This window comes from Trichosurus vulpecula, chromosome 2, assembly GCF_011100635.1.
Source record: "Trichosurus vulpecula isolate mTriVul1 chromosome 2, mTriVul1.pri, whole genome shotgun sequence".
Classification (NCBI taxonomy): Eukaryota; Metazoa; Chordata; class Mammalia; order Diprotodontia; family Phalangeridae; genus Trichosurus; species Trichosurus vulpecula.
Genome location: NC_050574.1, coordinates 327,459,241 through 327,484,258, shown reverse-complemented (window position 1 = coordinate 327,484,258; position 25,018 = coordinate 327,459,241). Strand labels below are relative to the sequence as shown.

The following is a 25,018-nucleotide window of genomic DNA, read 5'->3' as shown; positions in this document are numbered from 1 at the left end:
TAAAACTTTCGACCAAAGACGTTTGGAGTATATGGTGGAGAGGAGGAGAGATTTAAAAGAGAGAGAGAGAGAGAGAGAGGGAGAGAGGGAGAGAGGGAGAGAGGGAGAGAGGGAGAGAGGGAGAGAGGGAGAGGGAGAGACTACAACTCCCAGAAGGCTCCTTTCAGGAAACACACGGCCTACTACCGGCTTGGGGAAAGGCCCGGAAGACTACGATTCCCATGATGCTCCGCTCCCTTACGACTGCGTAGAGCTTCGAGGGCCACGTCTTTGTATCGCGGCGGCCCTCCTCAATGATGGTCTCGGCGGAAGCTGAGCAGATGGGGGTCGGAGGTGGTACCTTCCAGCCGTATCTGGACTCTCTGCGCCAGGAGCTGCAGCAAAGAGACCCAGCGATGCTTTCCGTGGTCGTGGCGCTGCTCGTCGTGCTGCTGACGCTGGGTGAGGGGCGGCCACAGCGGCCTGAGGTGGAGGGGGTGGGGTGCCGTTTGGATCGTTGCGGGGCTCGAGGGCGCGAGCCAGGGGGTCTCAGGGGGCCGCCTGGTAATGGGAGCCTCTGAATTCTTCTCTTGGTGGGCCCCGCATCCACGTAGTACATTCCTCTGCTCTGTCATTTCCTGAGCGGCCCAGGCCGCTGTACACCTGCTCCAAGATGAGGGGTCGGCTTGGCTAGTCCCCGGCTGATTTCCCATCCTTCACGGTCTCGCCGCCCCATGCCCCCTCGGGCGGGGAGGTGGGTGTGGTACTCCTGAAGTGTCTGATCCCACCTGTCGGGATAGTCCCTCCTCTGAAGCCGATATCGGTTCCTCCAGTGCCACCCCTGGACAAGTAGCCGGAGCTCAGTCCAACGGCCTGGGGGTCTCTAACACCCTCTCCTGACCCCAAGGGCCTGCTAATGGGCTCTTCTCTCCCTAGCCACCCCCATTTGTTACATGACCAACGCGTAACACTTCGGTGCCGCGGTCCTCGCCCCTGTTCGTCGAAGATCCTAGTTTGTTACCTGTTGAAGCCCGCCCACCCCTGCCGCACGCCCCTCCATTGCTGGCCAGTTGACACCCCAACACACCTCCATTGCCTCCCTGTTCACTCCCCCGCTCACGCTCCTCCGTGGCTCTCCCGTTCAGGCCCCAACACGTGCCTCTTCAGCGCCCTCCCGATGACACCTTCCATTGCCCTCCATCTGATACATTTTTTAAATCAGTTCTTAAGAGGCTGACCTGCATAGTGACCCGCCGCAAATAAGGCAAAATCGCGCAGTATTGGTATCGCAGAGTTTAAATGGGCACTTTGGTTTCTAATGAAATGTGGCGGCACTTAAAGGGGCCTAGTAGTTTCCAGAAGACCATCCAGCCCCTTGCCCTCCCCCTGCCCGTAGGGAGTGCGTACAGAGGAGGGATGTACCAAAGGACTGAAAAGATAGGACTAGGCCCGGGTGTGAAGAGATCCGAATGCTAAACAGAGGAGTTTATATTTGGTTTATTTATATTTAATAGGGAACTATTGGAGTTTTTGAGTGATCCTTTGACAGCCATAGGGGGGATGGATTGCGGTGGGGGTGGGGGTGAACTCGAGGCAGGGGGACCGTTTAGTAGGCTTTCTACATAGTCCAGCGAGAGGCCTAGAGGGCCTGAATTAGGGGGGTGGCTGTGTGAGTGGGAGGAAGAGGATTTAGGCTGGAGATGCTGTGAGGGCAGGAATATGTGGGGGGCGGGGGAGTGAAAGTGAGACAAGTTTTGTGACATGGTTGTGCCATTGACAGGAATAGGGAATTTTGGGAAAGGGGTGTGTGTTTGAGGAGGAAAGAGAATGAATTCTGTTTTGGACGGGTTGAGTTTGAGTTGTCTCCGGGACATTTAGTTTGAAATGTCCAGATGCAACTGGAACTCTGCAGTGAGTGCAGAACTAGAAAATTGGTGTGGGAATCCTCAGCATACAGATAGTGTTGGCTCCCGTGGAAGCTGGTGGGATCACCAAGGCAGAGAGTATTGAGAGAAAGGGGAAGGGGGCCTGAGGTGGAGCCTTGGGGCACATCCACGGTTAGTGGGTGTGTCATGAAAAAGCTGAGACTCAGGACCAGAATTTAAGACTATCCCAAAGGACCAGGCACAGTTTTTTTTTTGTCAGTTGACACACCCAATTCTTCTGATTAAATGACTTGCCTGTCAGAGGTAAAATTCAAACCCAGAACTTGCTGGACTTCATCCATGTCCAGTACTGTTTACTGTTTCTTTATACATATAAATATATATGCATAAATATAATATATACACATGTATACGCATATATATTTTGGGGGTGTTTTGTTAGGTTTGGAATTTTAAAAACGTGTTTTTCATTCTGAGCCTTACAAATACCAAAAAAAGCATTTCTGTATACAAAATAGAACAGACAAAGAAGATTGGATATAAATGAGTGAATCTTTTCCATACTCTGTATTCAGGCCACTGACTCACTTGCTCCTCTTTGTGTGCAGCCCATCTCCTGTGCTGGTACCATCGAAGCGCTTGGGATGCACTCTTTCCCGTTCCCCTGCTCCTTAGCACCCTTAGGTCCCATAAGAGCCCACCTTAAGTGCCATCTGCTGAGACCTTTCCCGATCCCCCAGCTGATGGTGCTTCCCCACTCCCAAATTACTTTACTTGGCTTGTATTTTGCATTTACTTTTATGCCAGGTATGGTTTCATTCTGATTTCACAATAAATGTAGTTGATTAAGATATATTTAGTATATATTCCCCCGCTGCTCCAAGAAACTTTTCCAGCTGGTGTTCATTAGTAATAATAGTACTTTATATGTCAATCAATAATTAATAATAGCATTTACAGAGTGCTTTAATATTTGCAAAGTGCTTTACAGTTGTTGACTCATTTGGTCCTCACAACCATCCTGTGGGGTAGGGACTGTTGTTATCTCTATTTTACCGATGAGGAAACGGAGGTACAGAGAAGGTGAGGGACCTGCCCAGGGTCACACAGCTTATGAGTGTCTGAAACAGGCTTCAGACTCAGGTTTTTCCGACTCGAAGGCCCCACCGAGCTGCCTGGTGTAGTGAAATGTACCACAGATAAGGCGTGAGAAGAGTGTTCTAGTCCTGGCATTGTTTTTTTAGTTAAAGGAGTCCTTTAGACCAGGGCACCTCTAAGATATTTTCCCTCGTTGAAATTGTGTGATTCTATTATCTTAACTATTTTCTTTTCACTTTCATAGTATGCTGGAAACTCATTCGGAGCAGAAAGAGCAGTCGAAGGGCTGTACTTCTGGTTGGCCTTTGTGACTCGGGGAAGACGCTCCTTTTTGTCAGGGTAAATGCTTTTACTGTCATGTAATAGAGTGTGGAACAAATGTGAGAGATGTGCAGTATTCCTCTGAGCTATTGGTTGCTTTGTGGAAATTTGTAAATTAATTCTGATAGGTCTGGAGATATTTGCTACCCTCTGAGGTAGGAAAAAGGGATCTTGGAAAGCATGTAAGCTGCCAGCTTTGACCATTGCAGTTTTCATGTGCATTATCACAATTGATTGAATGGTGTTTAACTTGTTATATATTAGAAAATGTGGTTATATGGTTAGCACTTCCCTTTGCTCCTTTAACCCAGTTACTGAGGATGCCAGGACAGCTGAAGAAGCGGAAGGAGCTGAAATATTGTAGCAATGATGTTAAAAGCTGCAAGGATGCCAAACCCTTCAGTGAAAGTCAGTAAGGCTGTGCTCATGATGGTTAGGCTTCTTTTGAAATGAGTTACATCATAGTTAATCTTACAGAATTAGGGTAAAATCTTTCCTTTTTCTCTCTTTTCCTCTCCTCTTGAAAGTGGAAATCACTAACAATGGCATTTATGAAAATCCAGTAAATTCATGTCATTAATTCTAATTTCTATTGAAATCTAATTTTGTTTCTCATGTTTTGTGTCAAGTTGTTCTGGAGGTATGGGAATCAAGCATGTCTTATTCTGAGTAACCCCTAGCAGGACTGATAATTTGAAAAGAAGCATCATTTTGATACTTTATTTTCATATTAGTTTGTTAAGCTTTGCATCTTGGAGAGCCAAAAGACTTTCATGCTTCGTAAGCCTGAGAATTAATTTGATCTCCTGTCTTGTTTTACAGCTGTTAACGGGACTTTACAGAAATACCCAGACCTCTATTACTGATAGCTCTGCTGTGTACCGAGTCAACAACGACAGGGTAAGAATTCATCAGAGTCTAGAATACCCATGTTACTCTTTGCTCTACAAATGGGTTTCAGTTATAAGTCGGTTGTTTATAACTTACAATACATTTCCCCATAAAAATTAATTTAAATAGTGGTTAGCTTCCCAACCTGACTCACAGAACCAATTTTACTTATTCAAAAGCCATCCTTCATTTTAAAAGCCATGCTTCTTTTGAAAATACAAGAACATTTTCTTCATGCTTTTTGTCTTTATGCCACACTCATTTCTAGGGGCGGGGGACCTTCTTCCTTGTCAGATCAAGCCCTCCTTTATGACAGTGAAAAACAGTTAAGCATAAACATCCCATACAGTGACTACATCTTACCAGTGTATATACCATTCTGCCCTGCTAGTCCATCTCTTTGCCCTCTCAGTTTCTCAGATTCTTGATTGTGATCTTTCAGTTTACACTGTTGTAGTCACTGTGTGTATTGTTCTTTTGGTTCTGCTGACTTTGCTGTGCATCACTTCATAAAAATCTTCCATGTTTCACTGAATTCCTTACATTCTTACTACAGGACGATATTCCACTGCATTCATATGCTGTCATTTTTCAGTCAGTCCCCAGTTGTTGGGCACCCAGTTTTTTGTTGCTGTTTTGTTTTTCCCTATTGCAGAAAGTGCTGCTTGAATATTTTGGTCTATGTTGGACTTTTGTTTCTGTCTTTGACTTCCTCTGTGAGTGCCTAATAATGAGTGCACTGCTGAAGAAGGGATGGACTGTTTAGTCACTTTTCTCTAACAGTTCCAATTTGATATACAAAATAGTGGGACCTGTGCTGTCAGGACATGCAGCGGAATATTACTTAATGATTAATTTTGTTAGTTTCTTGAATTTATTTTTTCCATATCTTTGTAGCTTGGGTCTGAAAATCAACTCCCCCCCCCTTTGTTAATCTTTGTGAGTATTGCAATGTAGATTGGTTCTCTCAAGTGGAATGCCATTAGTTGTCCTCCCTTCCACCTCAGCCTTCCCACCCCCCATCCAGATCTTTTCATCTTCCCAGAGCCATCTCAAGACCTATGAAAAGCCTTTCTTAGTCCTCACTGATCTCTCTTCTGAACTCCTTCAGCACTTACACCAAGCAATTTGCACTTAGTTATTTTCTGTTGCATAATGTTTTTATTCTTTTCTCTCCTCAACTAGATTGCAAACTTCTTGAGGAGAGAACATGACCTTTTAAAATTATCCACAGGGTCGAGTACAATACTGACCTGAGACTCAGTAAATACCTGCTGAGTGATTCCACACTTTTTTTTTTGGTCTCTCGCACATATGTTGTAATTTAAATACTTAAAATAACTATACTAATTTGTGTAAGTAAGTTATTTCTAAGCATATTGGTATCCTGGCCTGACTTAGTTTTAGTAAATAAATTTACTCTTTTCTAAACGTGGAATTTCCATAATAATGTTTATGTTATTGTTGTCAATTCCTAGGGTAATAGTTTGACTTTGATTGATCTCCCTGGTCATGAGAGCTTGAGGCTTCAATTCTTAGAGCGGTTTAAGGCTTCAGCCAGGTAAGTAATAGAGATATAATATTGATACTTCTGTAGAAAGTACATAAATCAGCACTCCAAATGTGATTTTCATTGAATGCTTTTCTGATGGAGCTGTATTTTAGCATTTATTATTTAAACGTTTCCATGAAAATATCTCAATAAGGCCAAACTTTTTTTTTTCTTTTTTCTAATGGGGAGGAGGAGGCAGGAGAGCAGACAGGAGAGAGAATAAATTTTTGTTAATTAAAAAAATTAAATTTAAAAAAACTGGTACCTTAAGGAGCACAGGAGAAAAAACTTCTTAATTAGAATAACATATTCTAATATTAATGAACCTTTAAAAATTTTATTCTAAAATTCTCTTGCTTTAGTTTAAAAGCCTTTGAAAACTCTTATCTATAATCCATGGCAGAAATAAAGAAATGAAATTATAAATTGAAGTCCGTAAACTTTTATTAAGCACCTTCTATGTGCCAGGCACTGTGCTAAGTCCCGGGAATACAAAAAAGAATCAAAGGACAGTCTCTGCACTCAAGGAGTTCACACTTTAATGGGGGAAGTAATAAGATTTTATTTTCCTCCTCTGTGAAAATGTCCAGATATCTTTTTTATTGCTACTGCCTTTTGAAACACTATGTAGCAAGGGAAAGTAACATTGAAAGATATCAGTGATTTGATTAATGCAGTGACCAGTCTTGACTTCAGAGGACTGAAAATGAAACATGCCCCAGAGGAGCATTGGTTCATACGACCAGAATGAAGTCTGTGTTGTCAAGTATGGCTAGTGTGTTTGTTTTCCTCGAATATGTTTCAAGGGGAATCTATGGCAAGGAGTAAGGGGATGGCTATTGGGTAATCTTTAAAAATTTAATACTTTTTAAACAGTATTGTTTTGTGAGGAAGACAATCACAGTTAAAAACTATTTCCCTGTGTGGTGTTATTGTTACTGTTTTTTTTTTTTAATAATTATTTATTTTTAGTTTACCACACATGGTTCTACATAATTTTGAGTTCCAGATTTTCTCTCCTCCCTCTCCCCTCCCTTCCCAAGACGGCATGGAATCTCATATAACTACCATGTATAACTTCGCATTGAATTAATTTATACACTAGTCAAGTTGTGGAGAAGAATTATGACCAATGGAATGAATCATGAGAAAGAAGAGACAGAACCAAAAAAAAAAACAAACCCAAAAACAAAAACAAAAGAGAAGCAAAAAAGGCGAGCATGTAGTGCACCTCAATCTGTATTCAAACTTCACAGTTCTTTCTCTGGATGAAGATAGCATTCTCCATCGTGAGTCCCCTGGAATTGTTACTGTTTAAACAAGGGCAGTTTTATTTTACAAATTAGAAGGTAGTTAGAGTTGGAAAATAGGCAAACCATGAACAAGCTCTCTGGATTTAATTCATTCACTATGCATCCTACTCTGGTTAAAATATTACAGAAACCAAGTGACTAATTCTCATGCTCAGGAAAGATCAAATGAAGCATATATGATGTCAATGAGGGAAGCTTGCTAGTTCAAGCTTCTCATTTTATAGAAGAGGACTCCTCTTAGTTCTTTCTGAGAAGTGTCTCTTTTACAACATTTTTATTGCTGTCTTTTGTTTTTACATTACTTTCCTTTCCATAAATATCCCTCTTTTCTCCCCTACCCAGAGAGCTGTCCCTTATAACAGAGAGTAAAGGAGGGGAAAAAAGCCATTCAACAAAGCCGCCTCAAACACCCCTATAGCCTGACAGCATATACAATATTCCACATCCCTAATTCCCCACCTCTGCAAAGAAAGGGGCTGAGGTCTACGTCACCCTCCCTCCAGGGCTAAGCACAGTCATTTTCATCCCACAGTGGTCGGCTTCGTTTTGTTGTTCCTTCCGCTGACGTTGTAGTTCTCGACTTTTGGATTAGTTCATAGACGCCTTCCTGTGCTTTTCTGTATCTTTTTAAAAAATCTTTTCCAAATCCAACGCTCTTTCCGCTGCACCACACTGCCATAAACACTTCTTTCGCTGGCATTCAAGGTTCTCCACTTTGCTCTCCTCCATCAGTCTTACATTAAGCCCAGCTGCTCTGCTGTTTCCTGAGCACATCTGACCCTGCCTTATTTTGGCGGTGTGCTCACATGTCTCCTTCTGCCTGTGATGCGCTGTGCGCTGTCCTATATTTACCTATGGAAACTTTCCATGCTTCAAAGCCCATTTTTCGAAAACTGTCTCCTCTTCCTCAAAGCTTTTCCTAATTACCCCAACCAGAAATTGACTTCTCCCTTCTCTGAACTCCATGCATCTAATTCCTGTGCCATGTATAGGGTTCCTACCTTATTTCAATTGCTGTTGAATGTGTCCTAAATCCTCTTATAAACTAAAAGTTACCCAAGGAGAGACCATCCCTCACACGGTACATCCACACATGGTACCGTGGAAAGGAAAGAAAACGAGACTCAGAGTCAGAGGATCCCAGTTTGAATCCCAGCTCTGCCACTTACTTCCTGTGTGACCTTGGGCAAGTCACTCGCCTCTCTGCACCTCCATTTTCTCATCTATAAAATGAAGAGGTTAGCCAAAAGATGTTCCCTGGGTCCTTTCCAGCTCTCAATCTGTGATTCTGTGACTGTGTGGTGGTAGTGAAAGCGTGTGAAAGTGTGAGCACCAAGAGGTGCTTTGGAAAGCTGATTCTTGTGGTTTGTGCAGGACAGACCTGGGGGAAAGGGGCTGAGACTGAAGGCAGAAAGACTGGCTAGGAAGCCAGTGTAAAAGGGTAATACAAGCCTGAACAAGAATGTTGATGCTGTAAATGGAAAGGAAAGGGTGAGTGTCCCATGAGTTGTGAAGGAAGACTTGATAGGACTTGGACATTGAAGGACGGCAGGGGGAGGACTGAAAGATTGAGTTTTTGAACTTGGATGACTTAGAAAATATTGGTGCTATTAATAGAAATCCAGAAGGCTCATAGGTCTTGCCCATTCTTCCTTCCATTAATTAAAAGTTTGAGCTCTTGTATTTTTTTAAAAAAATCTTTTATAAATTTTTCAATTAAAAAGAATGTTTTCTCTCCTTTCTACATCTTTCTTCTCTCTTAGAAGGCAAAGCAAAACTCTTAGAACAGATACGCACGTTCAGGCGAAACTTGCACATGAGCTTATGTATCCTTTAGGAAAACAGGTCAAAAGGTCCATTCTCAAGTAGTCATCAGAGTTCAGTTTTAGATATGTTGAATTTGAGGGGTTGATGGGATATCTGAGTAGGACTGGTGTTTGGGAGTGAGCATTGAGGGTTGAGAGAGATCATTGGTGTCATTTGCAGAAAGATGATCATTGATATGAGAGAATGAGAGCTTTGAGCAAAATAGTATCAGGATAGAAAGAATAGGTCTGAGACCTTAGCATTGGGGAAACCTTGTACTTAGGGACATTAGGAAGAGGAGCCATCAAGGATCATGAGAAGTGTTTGCCAGTAAAGTAGAAGGTCATTCAGCAGAATGAAGCCAAGAAATGAGGTGTGGCTCTGAAGAAGCCGTTGCATTTGGTTTCTCCCCCTTGAGAGAAGGCCATCCACCTTCATCTCCCTTTTTCTTCTCCAAATCCAATGAGGGCTCAGGCCAATATCATATATTTTGTATTCTCTCAGCTTCTGGCACCTGGAGGGTTGCGAGGGGGGAGGGGGAAGGCCCTCAGCTACTACTTACTGAATTTTCCTTAACAAATTCAGGACTTGGTGATGAGAAAGTCAAAGTGAAGTGAAGAGCAGTGGGGTCTGGCTTTTCATCTTGACTTTGAGTGGACTTTTAGCCTTTTAAAACATTGCTTATCTTATTTCAGTCTCTGCTTAATTTTTTTTTTATTTTATAAAAAGGAGGATGGTATTCATGACTTATTCTGGGGGCAGTCTTTTGGATGTTTAACACTCATAAAGTAATTATTTAGATGAAAGAGGATATGAATTCATCTATAAGAGTTGAGTTGGGTAGAGAAAACTTCCTATGGAAGCTCTCATGTTGCACTTTTGAATTTACCTATAATTACAGGAGTCTCAGTGGCTGTGGATTAGAAGCTGCAGATGCTCGGGTGGAAGTGCTGAGCCTGATTCTGATCTTTGACCCCCTGCGGCCTTCGCTTGTTTTACTGGCTCATGCCTGGAATATAGGCCTAGAAGACATCATAGATGATCTAGTTCAAGAACTCATAGTTCATCGTGACAAGTCACTCTGTTTTGTTTTTTCATTTTATTCAGAGCAATTGTGTTTGTTGTGGATAGTGCGACATTCCAGCGGGAAGTGAAAGATGTAGCTGAATTTCTCTATCAGGTCCTTATTGACAGCATGGTATTGAAGAATGCACCATCCTTACTGATAGCCTGCAATAAGCAAGGTAATCATCATGTTGGTAAGATTACCTCAGCCCATCTTCAGATGTAATACTGTTTTGGCATAAACATTCTCATTCTGTGACATTTTCATACATTTTGACAATGTATCCTTAGTGGTGCAAAAACCTATTAAACTTAGTGATTAGGAGGAGCATTTAACAAGATACTAGAAGAGATAGCAACTGTGAATAACCAAGTGTAAATTCAGGTATTTTGAGCCCTGATTTTAGCTCCATGACTGTCTCGTTTTGTGATCTTGCTCTGCCTCAGTGGTCTTACTAACTTTTTTTAAAGACTAACAAAGGAAAATGCTTGTAGATCATTTTAATTTTAATAAGGTGTTTCCGAGTTGCTAAATTATTTTCGATTTAAATTTAAAATTGTGCCCCTCTTGTCTAGCATGGTAATTTGACTTAAAACAGCTTGTGGATACAGATATAGTTGCTCTGGTGGAGAAGGAAAGAAGATAAAGGTTATCCTTTTTTAAAAGAAAAAAACCTGTAAAAGACTGGTCAAACATGAAAGTACCTCTGTGTAGGAGGGCTTATTACCAATATCATTCCTGGTTTAAACCAACGATGACATCTCCATCTTTCTAGATCTCACAATGGCAAAATCCGCCAAGTTAATTCAGCAGCAGCTGGAAAAAGAACTGTGAGTATGAATCTTAAGCTTTTGAATATATCCGTGTCATTTAAAATTGAGTGCCAGAAATTATGAGGACTTTAAAACCATTGAGCTGTGCACATATGTGTATGCATGTGTGTATATGTATTTATCTATATACACATGTGCCTATGAGGAAGGTAGCATGTTATTATCCTCATTTTACAGGTAGAGAAATTGAGGCTCAGAAAAGGGAGAGGCACTTAGCCAGTGTTTCTTAGCTTGTTGCTTACATGTCAGAGCCTCCATCTATATTGATGGAGGGGGCATTTCCTGATTTAAAATGCTGTGCAATATGTAGCCATAGGGTTGGATGTTTTGATCCGATTGGAAATGATGATGGAAATTTTAAACTTTTATTTTAAAAAACTATCCTGTGTGTACGGAGATGAAGCTACCACATGAATCATTGTTAGCAGTAGAGAGGTGAGATTTTTCCCATATAACTGTCATGTATAACTTCGCATTGAATTAATTTATGCTCTAGTCAGGTCGTGGAGAAGAATTTTGACCAATGGAAAGAATCATGAGAAAGAAGAAACAGAACCAAAAAAAAAAAAAACCCAAAAACACAAACAAAAGAGAAGCAGAAAATGCGAGCATGTAGTGTGCCTCAGTCTGTATTCAAACTTCGCAGTTCTTTCTCTGAATGAAGATAGCATTCTTCATCGTGAGTCCCCTGGAGTTGTCCTTGCCCTTTAGGTTGCTGAGAAAAGCGCAGTATGTCAGGGTTGGTCCTCACGGAATCCATATATCTGTGGCTGTGCACAACGTTCTCCTGGCTCTGCTCCGCTCACTCAGCATTATGTCGTGTAGGTTTTTCCAGGTTGTTATGAAGTCTGCATCATCCCCATTTCTTATGGCACAATAGTATTCCATCACCTTCATATACCACAGCTTGTTCAGCCATTCCCCAATTGATGGGCATCCCTTTGCTTTCCAATTCTTGGCTACCACAAAGAGAGCTGCTATAAATATTCTTGTACATATGGGTCCTTTTCCCTCTTGCGTGATTTCTTTGGGATACAACCCTAGAAGTGGTATTACTGGGTCAAAGGGTATGAACATTTCTATAGCCCTTTGGGCATAGTTCCACACTGCCCTCCAAAATGGCTGGATCAGCTCAGAACTCCACCAGCAATGCAACAATGTTCCAATTTCCCCACATCCTTTCCAGCATTTATCATTCTCCTGATTTGTTATTTTAGCCAATCTGACAGGAGAGATGTGGTATCTAAGAGTTGTTTTGATTTGCATTTCTCTAATCAGCAGCGATCCAGAGCATTTTTCCATATGCCTGTAGATAGCTTTAATTTCTTCCTCTGAAAACTGCCTGTTCATATCCTTTGACCATTTCTCAATTGGGGAATGGCTTGTATTCCTATATATTTGGCTTAGCTCCCTGTATATTTTAGAAATGAGGCCTTTATCAGAGAGAATTTTAAAGCATTAGAAACTTTTCCCCAAAATAAAGACATTTTTGGAAAGATTCAGAAATATGCTGTACTTTTAGAACTCTTAGTACATCTAAAGTTACCATTTGGGATACCAAATATTTTGTGCATAATTCTTTGCTTATTAAATCATATTTAGTATGTCATTTATTTAGACGCATTTATTCATTAAAAGTAACTGTGACCCATGAGAAAGTCACTTAATCCCTGTGCCCAAGGCAACTCTCACAGTAACTATAAATTAATAAATGAGTTTCTGATCCACATTGTGAGGACAGGTTTCCACACCAGGAGCTCCACTCACATGAAATCAAAGGCACAGCTTTAAAAAAATATGTGAGTAACTCCCTACACCAGCATAGATTGCATTCTTTTTAAAACTGATCATCTTCAAGAATTACTATAGCTGAAAAATTCATCAGCTTGTGGCCAACCTGTTGCTGTGCTTCTTCACACTTGGCTAGGCTGGTCCTCTGACAGCACACACATTGGGGACTTTGTGGAATTGTCACAGTGCTGGCTTAGCCTTCATGAGCCCTGAGTCACTGTGCCACAGAGAAGCATCGGATTAGGACATTAAGGGAAGAATGAGACTAACGGCTCCCATTTATTTAGCTCTTTATGGTTTATAGAACACTTTCCATGCAACAAACCTATTATGTAGGTAGTTCAAGTGTTATCCCCATATCACAGATATGGAAATCGAGCCTCAGGTTAAGTGACTTGTCCATAGTCACACAGCTAGTAAATGTAGGGGCCAGGGATTGAACTGAGGTCTTTGACTCCAAATTCACTGTATCTTACCACTTCTAGGCTTGAAACCCAACTTAACTCTTATTATGTAAATTAACATGAAACTTGATTCCGATGTTAACATTATATGCTAAAAAATAAAGCATTTCCTTTACTGAAGAGTTAGTTTGTTACTTGTATTTCTAATAGTCTGGGTACTCTTTCTCACAGACTTAGATTGTATTAGTGCATGAATTATTATGAAGTACCATGAACCAAAGAAGTACCAGGTACCCAACCTTCTAGTGCTGAAATTGTACTTATCTAAGTTGGACTTTGAGGATAGGAACAGCCTATGTCTGGGCCTCTACTTAAAGCCTTAATCACCCCAAATTGCAGTCCATTGGAATAACCTTCAAGAACACCAGGTCTCCTCTGGGCTACAGTGAGGCATCAGAGTAGGACTTTAGTTGAGGATTAGAGATTTAATTGATTAAATGAGCAATTTATATGTCCAACTATAATTTAGCTATGTAGGATAGTCTGCAAAATTTACTAATCTGAAGATGTTTTTACCAGTTCGCAAATATTACAACACACACTGGGCCACCTCCCCACCTGGCACTCATACTCGTGGGTTGGGTTCCCTAGAGGGTAGCTACTACCATCAGGTCAAGGTACATTGTGAGTCCCATCCCTAAAACTGTAACTCATGATTCCCTCTCCGCCACACCCTACCCCTAGTGTGCTTCAGTCCGTAATTGGCTCTCTTCCTTGCTGCCCAAAGTCATGCTTCTTGAAGCTGCTTCCTGCCCACCCCAGATTTTGTCTCTGGCTGTCGCTCTCTCTGGCTCTCTGCTACTACTGGTGAGTGGCCTATGAGAACCAGAAGTACAGACAACCTCCTCCTTTCCCTCTGTATCCTCCACCAGGACTATGATGGTCATACTCTACACAGCTGTTTCCTGCTTCTGATGTCCTCTTGGGCTGTCAGGTTTTGCTTTTCAAAGGCCATCAAGAACATGACCAGTCTTTGGTCAGTTTGTTCATGACCAGTTGCTTTTCTGATTCTACCAGGGGCTATACTTTACACCTTGTAGATAGATAACAGGGTGTAGACTTATTTTTGCACTTAGTTTGACATATTAACACTGTAACTTCTATTATCTTCCCCTTCGTATGATTATATTGTCTAGGAGTGAGGTGGGAAAAGGAATCAATCCCTCCCTGCCCCGCCAAACACACACCTGCCCCCTCAATACCGAATAAAATTTTCCTTAACCTTTTTTAAACTTCAAGACAGTTATGCCTCAGTACCCAAGAGAAGGACTCCCTGTCCTGTACACTTTGCTCTCTCTCTTTAAACCAAAGTTCTTTTACTATACTCCTAACTTACTGCTTTCAGTCTCTAGAATAGGAGATTCTGTCCTGTTTTACTTGGGTTTTAAGTAAAACACTTTTAAGAATGGCTACAGAAAGAATTTATTGGGTGCTGCTACACCCACCAGACTGAGTCTCCAGAGACCAAGTCCTAGGAGAGTTAATCCACTTAGTTTTGGAACTCCTGCTCTGGGGTTGATGTGTTCTCATGGGTGAGGATTTGTTCTGTAAAACTTGGACCCAGTCAAAAGGGCGCACCCAAGGACCTAGAAGTTCACATGTGGCCTCAAGATTGCAGGTTCCCCATCCTTGTCTTACACCATATCCTTCCCCCCATGCCCAATCCTAATGGGCTCTGCAATCCAGTTTCACTAGCTGTCCCCATGCCTGGAATGCTCTCCCTCTTCGTCTTTGCTTCCTGGCTTCCTTTAAGTCCCTACTAAAATCCTACCTTCTATAGGAAGTCTTTTCCAATCTCCTTGAATTCTGGTGCCTTCCTTCTGACTATTTTAAGTCTATCCACTATATAGCTTGTTTGTACATAGTTTGCGTGTTGTCTTCCTCATTAGATTGTGAGCTCCTTAAGGACAAGGACTATCTTCTGTCTTTCTTTGTATCCCCACAGGGCCTGGCACCTAGTAGGTGCTTAATAAATGTTTATTGACTGACCAATTGGCACATCCTGTTAATAAATGCTTTTCATTCATACATTCATGAAGGTTTTTTGTAGACCTATTCTGTGTTCTAGTACTTTATTTGGAAGCAAATCATGTTGGGAAAAAGAGTGACAAGCTTTTTGTCTCCGGCTGTACCACTTCAGAGGAACAATTTGGAGCAATACTTCTCTCCACTTGATAGCCAGTAGATGGCACCAAGATGCTTTAAATTGGGACTTTCCTTGTAATCTAATTAAAAATAATCTGGTTGAACATATAGTGAAAATGAAGAATCTTAGCACCATAGAACTAGAGTTAAAAGGCACCTCAGCATTTCTCTGATGTTAGCTAATAGGAGTGTAAAAATATATTCATAATACTTAAACTGTTCTAAAATTCTAATCTTTATGAAAGAAAAAAGGTTACTAAAGAGGGGCTGGTATTTAGAATATTTGGGAAGCAGGTATGACCTAATGGTAAGGGCAGGACTAGGGCTGCAACTGCAGGCAAGTGATTTCATCATGTCGTGCCTCAATTTCTTTGTTTGTAAAAAGGGGATGATAATATTCACCCTTCTTACCTCATAGTTTTGTTGTAAGGTGAGAGAAGCATGAATATTTGGGGCGGGGGGGGAGGCAAATACAATAATAATATGTGAAAGATTCTTCATAAGATTTATATCTGTATCCTAGTTCAGTATCAGGAAGAAAAAGCTAGATTATAGTTGGCAAAATTAGAGTTTTGTTTAAAAAACAGTTTTAAAATGAAATTTCATTATAGTATAATGTATATGAAGTGCAAGTGCTGTGAGAGACTTCTGAAATATTCTAGTTTTCTAAGGATCTTCAGTACTGTAGAAATTTGGATTGTGGACCCCTTCCTACCTTTTCTAATTTATGTCTTTCCTCGGTCTCACAGTAATACTTTACGAGTTACTCGCACCGCTGCCCCCAGCACACTGGAGAGCTCAGGTGCTGTTGTCACTCAGCTTGGAAAGAAGGGCAAAGAATTTGAATTCTCTCAGTTGCCGATGAAGGTGGAATTTTTGGAGTGCAGTGCAAAGGGAGCAGCGGGGGACGGCTCTGCTGACATCCAGGACTTTGAGAAGTGGCTGGCACGGGTGGCCTGAAGAGGTGGAGTTGGGGCAGAACAGAAGATGCGACCTTGACAACATGTGCGTAGGGGTGGGTTAGCAGTGAGTTAATAAGGGGTGAAAAATATAATTGGAAATGCTTTCTTATTGTTGGAAAGGAATTATTGTGAAGATATTAAGGATAAATGTACTGTAAGCTGCTTGGGGTTTTTAAAAAGACTTCCAACTTTTTTCACGTAATTCAGCTTTTCTTTATTGTCCCATTGCCAAGTACAATGGTTTTCATTTCTGCCTTGAATCTGTAACACTGAGTGTAAAGTTTATCTTATCCTCAGGAAAGATAAAGGATTTTGCTATTTCCAGTAGACTCCAAGTAAAGAGGTGCATTACCATAAGCATTTTTATTTCTAGAATTTCATCCTTCCTAATTTTGGGTTTTCTGGCGGGTTTTTTTAAGTAGTCTCAACTGTATGCACATGGCCCACAGATTTTCATAGCTTAAGACAGTATCATTCTTGGATCAGCCAAATTCATTGTGACTGAACAACTCAAAGTCACTTTTATGGAATACTTGATTATGAGATGTCTTCCTCTGCTCCCTTAATTTTATAAAACTAAGTAATGAACAAATAGCAGAAAGATTCTCTGTAGGGTTTTATATGTGTGCAAACTCAGCAGTGTTAAAGAATATCTGTGTTTTTGTAATGAAATTCTTGGCTTCTCAAATTTTTGGGTTTTACAAATAATACATTTTTGGTAAATAATGTGGCCAGCATGACTTAGAGCAGGCAAAGGTCATGTAAGAGCAGGATGAGACTAACCTTTGTCAGGTTTCACAGTTACGGGCTGCTCCCTGCCCCTCCTGCATAAATGCCTTGACTCTCAAAAGGTACTGAATGAGACTGTGTGGTCCTTGCAACCTCATCCCCACTACTGGAAAAATAGCTCAGTACATACCCCTTACTGGTGGGTCAGGGGTGCCATCTTTGTATGTGAAAAACCAACATTATTATTAGGAAGGAATAAAACCTGAAATTGACAAGAACTTTTCTTATGTCTCATGTCAGGATTCTGATTTGAAAGCCTCTCTACTGCTAATATTTAGTCTTATTTTACCTTTGCTAGCAGAAATAGCTTAGGGAAACAGAAGTAGGAAAAAAAAACAGTGAAAAGAAATTTAATGCGGTCATATATGCCATTATAGCTTCCCTGTTTAATGTTTGTGTGTGTGTGTGGTAAATTAAAAAGCCACTGTTACTTAGCATGGAGTCTTGAACAGAGGAGGTGCTCAGTATGTATTCAAGCAGTGGCTTGAAAAACCCGTTAAATGGCATGTTTTCTTAGTCTGTTTTCTTTCTTGCAAAATTTCCCATTTAGTTTCATTCTGTTTCTTGGCTATTTATTTTTTTAAAATTCTGTGTTAAGCCAGTATTTCAGCCCATTAGCAGAAGCAATAGAATGTCACAACAACGGTTGTTTAAAGCAGGGGAGAGAAACTGGTTTTTATTTGTGACATAAATTAATTTACAGTTAGGAAAGAGAAAATTCAGTGAGTATATACTGCCATTAGGAATGTATCATTTGGGGGATTTTACCTACAAAGATTTTGAAAGCATTTTATAAGCAGTAGTTAAAAAACAAACAAAATAAAACTTCATATTTTTCCAATGGAGGAAGCAGAAGCTATATAATTGAATGCATTACAGAATTATCTCCATAGGATTGAATGGTCAGACTTTTAGTATGCTGTTAAAATGTTATATCGTTGACTTACCTGTTTTGGAGCAGCCTGTGGCTGTGGTGTTTGGTCCTTGGGACCCTTGAAAGAATTTTTCATAAAATAAAAGCAAAGAATTCAGATATTTCTTTGGTGTTTCTATTTTTGTGTGACTGAAATCCAGATGTCTTTGTTTTTGTGAACTTCGGAGCCTTCAGTTAAAATGTTTCTCACCAGTGGGATGCGGGTTTCTTACACCAGTGACTGGCCCTCCCCCCAGCATGAGTCTGCGTAAAAGCAGAGTGTGCAGAGGATCTACTTTATGGGCACTGTGCAGATCCACTCCTGTGCTGTTCGTGATGCAGGGAACAGACACTAGGGAGATGCCCATTGTTAATAGGCCTCATAAGCTTTGTCTGTGACTTTTGTCTGTTAACTAGAATGGAAGGTTCCAGCTGGTCCAGAGGTCATTTTGCAAACTGCAAATGATTTGGTACTATGGACCACGTCCTTTAGCTTCTCTTCAAGCTTCTTTTGAAAGGGTTCCTATGACTTTTCTGCCTTTCCCATTAGCCCTTTCGCTACCTTCATTAGCCAGATAGACCAACAATTTCTATGACTTCAGTGATGGCCATTTGTTAGCGAGTAGGGCAAATGCCTGGGGTCTGTGATTTTGTCTCATTGCCATTGAACTCTATGTAAATTCTTCTTAGATAATCGTAGGGCTCAAAATCTCATAGATCTCACCCATGGTACTTTTGTTACTGACACCTGAGTGGCTTGTGCCCTTTTGTTTCACTTTACATAATTTGGTTTAAGCAGTAATGTGTTTTCCATAGAACTCAAGGTCAGTACAGAGTGGTCAGGGCTAAATTGTTTTTTTGAAGATTATGTGCATAGTAAACAGTAGTCTTAGGAACAGGAGGTGCCACACTTTCCCCAGTGTCCCCAGCCATGGTTGCCAGCACTCAATTTTGTGTAAATGTGAATATTACTTGTTTCAATTTAGACGAATTTTGTCTTGTTTTGTCCTCAATGAAGACAGAGAGCAGATGGCTTCTTGTAATCAGGGAACATGATTGAACTGCTTGTCTTCATTTTTCTCCAGACTAAATCCACATCCCTTTAAAAAAAAAAGTTCCAAACAAATGGAACAGATTGCTGAGTGTAATTGTCACTCAGTTTTGAATGTTTTACTTCTATCAACAGTCTGGGTAGGATACCATTTTATACATTACTTTATACATTGAACCCTTCCTTCACATCCATTTAGCCCACTTGGGGCCACACTTGGCTTCCTTCATGACCCTGGACACTCTATGGCCAATGGCATCAATGATGCCTGCACCACCACCCTTGACTCCTTTTACTTAGCCTTTCTGCCGCTGTTCCTGTTCCTTTTGTACCAGCCCCTAACCCTAGCTAGAGCTGCTGGGCAGCAGAGTACTGCTGGAGGAAGACACAGAACTGAAGGCAAGGCCTACAACATAGACCAGAGCCTTGGCATCTCTCAACAAATGGTATATCCATTTGGCAGCTGTTATAAGCCCCTCAGTTAAAGTGTTTCTTACCATTAGGAAGTAGGTCTTTTATATAACTGTCTAATTGGTCCCACCTCCTGTGTGTCTTTATAAGGAGCCATTTCCAGAGGCACAGGTGATCAAGATGCTGGGCCCATTGTTAATGAAAAGAAGGACAGATACTAGCAAGACTACATTAGCTGAGCTCCTGTTTTTGTCTCCAAGCCCCCACTCCTAGCTGCTTTACACTCAGATGATGGTACATCTGATTTTATTGAGGTCATGAAATCAGAGAGAGAGATTTCCCCTAGCTCCAGAGGAGGACAAGTTCTTACCTCTAAAGTTAACCCCTATGTGTCTGTCAGAGAGAGAGAGAGGGAGAACATTTGTTAAGCTTGTAATATGTGTCAGTCACTAGGCATGATGTGGACATGGTGGGGAAGCATCAGGGAGTGGTTAGTCCTGGCCAAGATAAGATGAAAGGCCGCTTTATCGAAGCCAAGAGACACAGGCATAATCAAAGGTTCTAGAATCTGGGGGAAGCACCTGCTACATACCAGGCACTGCACTAAGGGCACAGTATGGTCTCATTTGATCCCCACAACAACCCTGGGTGGTAGGTGCTATTATCTCCACTTTACACTTGAGGAAACTGAGGCAAACAGGTTCAATGACATGCCCATGGTCATACACCCTGTGACTGTCTGAGGTCAGATGTGAACTCGGGTCTTCCTAACTCCAGGCTGCCTTGTGTGCTTCATGACAGAACTCAGGAGGCTTGTGGTTGAGAAAAGCGTTTGTAAATCCTAAAGTGCTACATAAATGCTAGCTGCTATGGCCTCCCCAACCAGATTATTAAAGTGGAAATAGAAATAGCACCAGATGTTCCATTTGTGTAATTCCCAACTTCTACAAAGAAAGCAGTCATATTTTCTCCTTTCTTCTGTGGGGCCACACTTGTTTATTATAATTATGCAATGTTCAAGTTTTATTTTCTTATTGTTCTTTTCATTTGCGTTGGAGTTATTGTGTATTTTTTCCTGGTTCTGCTTACTTCACTTTGCATCAGTCCATATAGCTTCCCATGATTCTGGTTTGTTTTTTTTTTTTGCAGGGGGAGGGCCAGGCAATTAGGATTAAGTGACTTGCCCAAAGTCACACAGCTAGTACACGTCAAGTGTCTGAGTCTGGATCTGAACTCAGTCGTCCTGACTCCACTGCATTGCCTAGCTGCCCAATTGTCTATATTCTTAATGATCGATTTGTGTGGTGCAGTAATATTTACATTACATTTAAGTACCTTAGTCTGTTTATCCAGTCCCCACTTAAGGGCATCTATTGTTATTTAGCTACTAAAAAAATGCTATAAATATTTTGGTGTATATGAGACATCAGAGCAGCTAGGTGGCTCCATAGTGGAGAGAGTGCTGGGCCTGAAGTCAGGAAGACTCATCTTGAGTTCAAATCTGTCCTCAGATACTTACTAGCTGTGTGACCCTGGGCAAGTCACTTAACCTTATTTGTCTCAGTTTCCTCTTCTGTAAAATGAGCTGGGAAAAGGAAATGGCAAACCACAGCACTATCTTTGCCAAGAAAACCCTAAATGGGGTCACAAAGAGTCAGAACTGAAAACGACTGAACAAAAACCAAAAATATGAGACATTCCTCTCTATCTTTGCTCACCTTAATCTACGTGCTTAGTAGTAGTACCTCCGAGTCAAAGGGCAGGGATATTTCGGTCATTTTCTTAGCATGATTCTAAATTGCTTCTCTGAATGTTTGGACCAATTTGTAACTCCACCAACAATGTACTATTGTGCCTGTCTTCCTGCGGTCCTTCCAACATTAACTCCTCCCATCCTCCATCACTTTGGCTTGTTTGCTGGGTGTGAGTCAAAACTTGTGAGTTGTTCTGATCTTCGTTTTCTTAGTAACTTAGGGCTATCATTCATATGATTGTTTAGTTTTTAATTCTTTTGAAAACCGTTTATATCCTGTGGCTGCTTTTCCAGTAGGGAATGGCTCTTGGTCTTAAATTCTTGTGTTAGTGCAACTTACAGCTTTGACAGATTGCCGGAGTGAGTCCCTGAGAGGTTATGTAATTTGCCTAGAGTCACATAGCCAGTATGTGTCAGAGACTGGACCTCAACCCAGATCATTGTGACCCAAGACCAACCTTCTCTCTCCTATGTAGCATTTATGCTTCTATTAATGCTAACGACATTAGTTCACTAACACTAGTAGTGAGCTCCTATTAGCCATTCTGACATCTGTGCATCATTGATTCATATTTGGTGTGATAATAGCTCAACCAAATTCTAGCCTAAACAAAATCCTTCCCCAGCGCCCCCTTGTGGTGTGAAGGTGAGTGACCCTTGGTTCTTGAAGGCTGTGCTAGAGGTTCACGTTGCTCATGGGATAACGTCCAGACAACTTAGTCTGACGTTCAGAGCACTCTACAATCTGCCTCTGAGTCAACCCTTCCAGCCTTATCTTCTACTATTCCTCTACACAAATGCTCTGCTCTAAGTCAGTGCATTTGTATAGAGGAATAGTAGAAGATGAGTGTCTTCTCTGCCCAACTCTTCGTGATCCCATTTGGAGTTTTCTTGGCTGAGATATTGGAGTGGTCTGCCATTTCCTTCTCCAGCTCATTTTACAGATGAGGAAATTGAGGCAAACAAGGTTAAGTGACTTTCCCAGGGTTACACAGCTAGTAAGTATCCGACTCACGTCCTCGTGACTCCAGGCCTGGTACTCTATCCACTCTGCCACCTAGCCTCCAGTAGTTATATAACTCGAGGCAAGGCACTTAATCTTTTGGTGACCTGAGCAACTCTGTATGATTAGAAGCTAGGGACAAATCTCTGATCTGCAATTAGTGGAGAGAGATTGCACAGTGGAAGTGCCCTATATCAGTTAAATCACAGGTCCTCCTCCCCACCTTAAAAAAGAATAAATCAAAAAACCAGGAGGATGTTATCAGTTTTGGCAAGGCTGCTGGCAAACCCTCCCATGCTGTCTACATATTGGAGAGATTTGGACTGGATGATGATACAATTAGGTGGATTCAAGGATGTGTTGGTAAATGTTTTTAAAATGAACTAACACGCTTTAAAGTTTAAATTATTAATGTTTTCTCTATCACTTTGTTAAGTTTAGAAATTAACAAAACAATAAATCAAGCCCTAATTTTTAACGTTTGCCCATTTCCAAGGTAGAAATGCCCGCACTGAAAATTTAACATTTGGTGCTTAGGAGCTGGTTGGAGCAGGCTTCAGCACCGCTCCAATTTCAGGGAAATTATTGTATTCAACATTCTTACCAATAACTTCAGCAAAAAGAATCTAATGCAGTGACTGGTACATAATAAGCACTATATAAATGTTAGCTATTATCACTGCAGGTTCTTAACCTTTGTTATGTTATGGATCCCTTTGTATTCATAATTGGTTGAATGCCTTGACCCGGAGAGTGGTGATTAATGGATTGATGTAAATCTAGAGACACAACTCTAGTACAATGACAGGGGAAATTGCCGTGTTCAACATTTTTGTCAATAACTTAAATAAAAAGCACAGATGGCATGCTTATGAAATTTGCGAATGACAGGAATCTAAGAGGAATAGATAAACATCTGAATGGCAGAATATGGATCCAAAGAGATCTTGACAGTCTGGAAATGATGGGCTCTGTCTACACTTTCTCAGTAAGCAGAGAGAGGGGAAGTGTGAGCTTGGGGGCCAGGGTGCTCCTTGAAGAACCAAAAGTTCTCCTCTCCCCATTGGCTGCTTGTCTTGAGCCATGAGACCAGGGACTGCTGACCCAGAAGAGCCAGTACTTTATTCCCTTGCAATTCTGAGGCAGGCCCAATTTCAGCAACCTTCCTAAAAGAACCCTGGGTTTGGGAGTCAGGAGAAATAGGTTCTCTTCCCATCTCTAAAGAGAAAACTTAACTCTGCCTCTTTTTTCCCTCCTTTCCTCCCGACAGAGTGGCAATGGACAGGGCACAGAATAAGACATACATCTTTTGGATAGGATGGGGTCTGTGGATCCTAGTGAAGAACCCTTGATCAGATGATCTCTGAGGTCCCAGCTCTAACATGATCATTGGAGAGTTTTTCCCTCTAAGCAGACTTCTTAGATTTCAAATGTGAAGAAACAACTGATTTTAGCTAGCACCTAATAAGAATGATTAGTTTAAATAAGGAGGTACAAAAGGGTCCTCTTTTGGGGGAGTGGGGGAAGCTTCCTCATTGTTATAATCCAGTTTCTGTCTCTTCAGGGTGATATAATAGTAATAGCTAATAGCTATTAATGATATCCACCACCCCTCCATGCCCACCCCCCATTCCCACCAGTTAATCCCTTGCTTCAGCCTCAGTTTGTGGTGCTTACCCCAGGTGCAAAGATTCATGGTTGTGGCTTGGTCTACACCAACCACACCAATAGCTGTGCTTTGGCTGCTTTATCTTGGCTGTGCTGCCCCATTTAATACCCTAGGTCACCCTTCCTCCCTCACTCCATCCCACTCCAAGTAGGAAGAACTGGGAAAATGTATGGTTCAGGTAAGTTGTTTGAGGCAAAGTCTGATTAATGGCTTCTTATCACCTATTTAGGCCATGGGGGAAGGGAGGGGGGGAGCGGAGATGGGGAGGAGGAAGGTACTCGTGACCCAAGTCAGCAAATTGCTCTTCTCCACAATCCTCCTCTGTCTCTCTCTTCCTCTCTCTCTCTCTCTCTCTCTCTCTCTTATTCTCCTATTTTCTTTCCTTCCTCCCACTTCTCCCTTCCTCTTCCTTTATCTCTCTCCCTCCCTCTCCCTCTTCCATACAGACTCACTAAGATAATTGTTACCAAATTGTTGAATTTCTATTTGCCCAGGCTGACACAACATGTGACATGTTGCTAAGTTGTCATACAGACACAGAACCTGAGTTGGAAGGGACCTCACCCATTCTGGGCAGTATCAACCTGCATAGAATCAAAGAAATCTCAAAGACCATCTAGTTCGAACTGTACCTGAGCAGGAACTCCTTGAACAAAAGCCCAGATGGTCATCTAGTCTCCCCTTGAAGGCCTCCAGTGATGGGAAAACACTACCTCCTAAAGCAGCCCTTTACTATAAGCCTGTAGGTCACCCACAGACTTCTACGCCTGACAGAAGGCCTCTATGGCCTTAGAGGGTCCCTGATCTTTTTGTGTGTGATTTCCTCCTTCCTTCCACCAATTTAGTCCTAGTGACACCAGATATACACATACAAAGTGTACTCAGTAGATCAAAGACAAATATGAAAGCTGGCTTATGAGACAGGAGATAAAATCCCTTGAGAATAAGAACAAATCCTAAGAAAATAAAGTGAGATCATAGGGAAAGACATCAAGTCTCTGGGGAAAAGTCCAGACCTGAAGGAAAATTTTGAAAAAAAGAGAATTAAGTGAAAGAGAAGAAAGCATGAAAGCCCTTAGGGAAGAGACCAAAGTCTCTGGGGACCTCTCAATATTCTGGAAATATTAGTTAAAATAGGGGTAGAGAGGGAGAGTCACTGGGGAGTAGGTGCAGGGGAGAATAAAGGTGGGGCATAAAAGCCATTTCACTTTCTTGGGAGGCAAAGGAAAGAAAATAGAGAAATTCTAAGGAGTAGAAAGAACTGAAGATGGCAGCTTGGGCATACACAGAGGAAAGACCCCATGCCTGAAAACTAATGCAGC

General features: G+C 41.5%; 1 protein-coding gene across 1 annotated transcript; it reads left to right on the top strand.

Moving 5' to 3' along the window:
- The first annotated feature begins 231 nt into the window (after positions 1 to 231).
- On the top strand, positions 232 to 17,931 carry SRPRB (SRP receptor subunit beta). Its single transcript, XM_036744330.1, has 7 exons — positions 232 to 441; positions 3,208 to 3,302; positions 4,107 to 4,184; positions 5,654 to 5,736; positions 9,954 to 10,090; positions 10,688 to 10,742; positions 15,895 to 17,931. Exons 1-7 carry the CDS (start codon positions 294 to 296, stop codon positions 16,103 to 16,105), a joined length of 807 nt encoding a protein of 268 aa, XP_036600225.1. The 5' UTR covers positions 232 to 293; the 3' UTR covers positions 16,106 to 17,931.
- Positions 17,932 to 25,018: the final 7,087 nt, after the last annotated feature.

What these genes read in the sequence shown, in the direction of transcription:
- SRPRB (XM_036744330.1), top strand. Translation starts at nt 294, where the DNA reads ATGATGGTCTCGGCGGAAGCTGAGCAGATGGGGGTCGGAGGTGGTACC. An exon ending in GATAGCCTGCAATAAGCAAG is followed by an intron (nt 10,091 to 10,687) that starts GTAATCATCATG and finishes CCATCTTTCTAG; the next exon opens with ATCTCACAATGGCAAAATCC. An exon ending in CAGCAGCTGGAAAAAGAACT is followed by an intron (nt 10,743 to 15,894) that starts GTGAGTATGAAT and finishes TCGGTCTCACAG; the next exon opens with TAATACTTTACGAGTTACTC.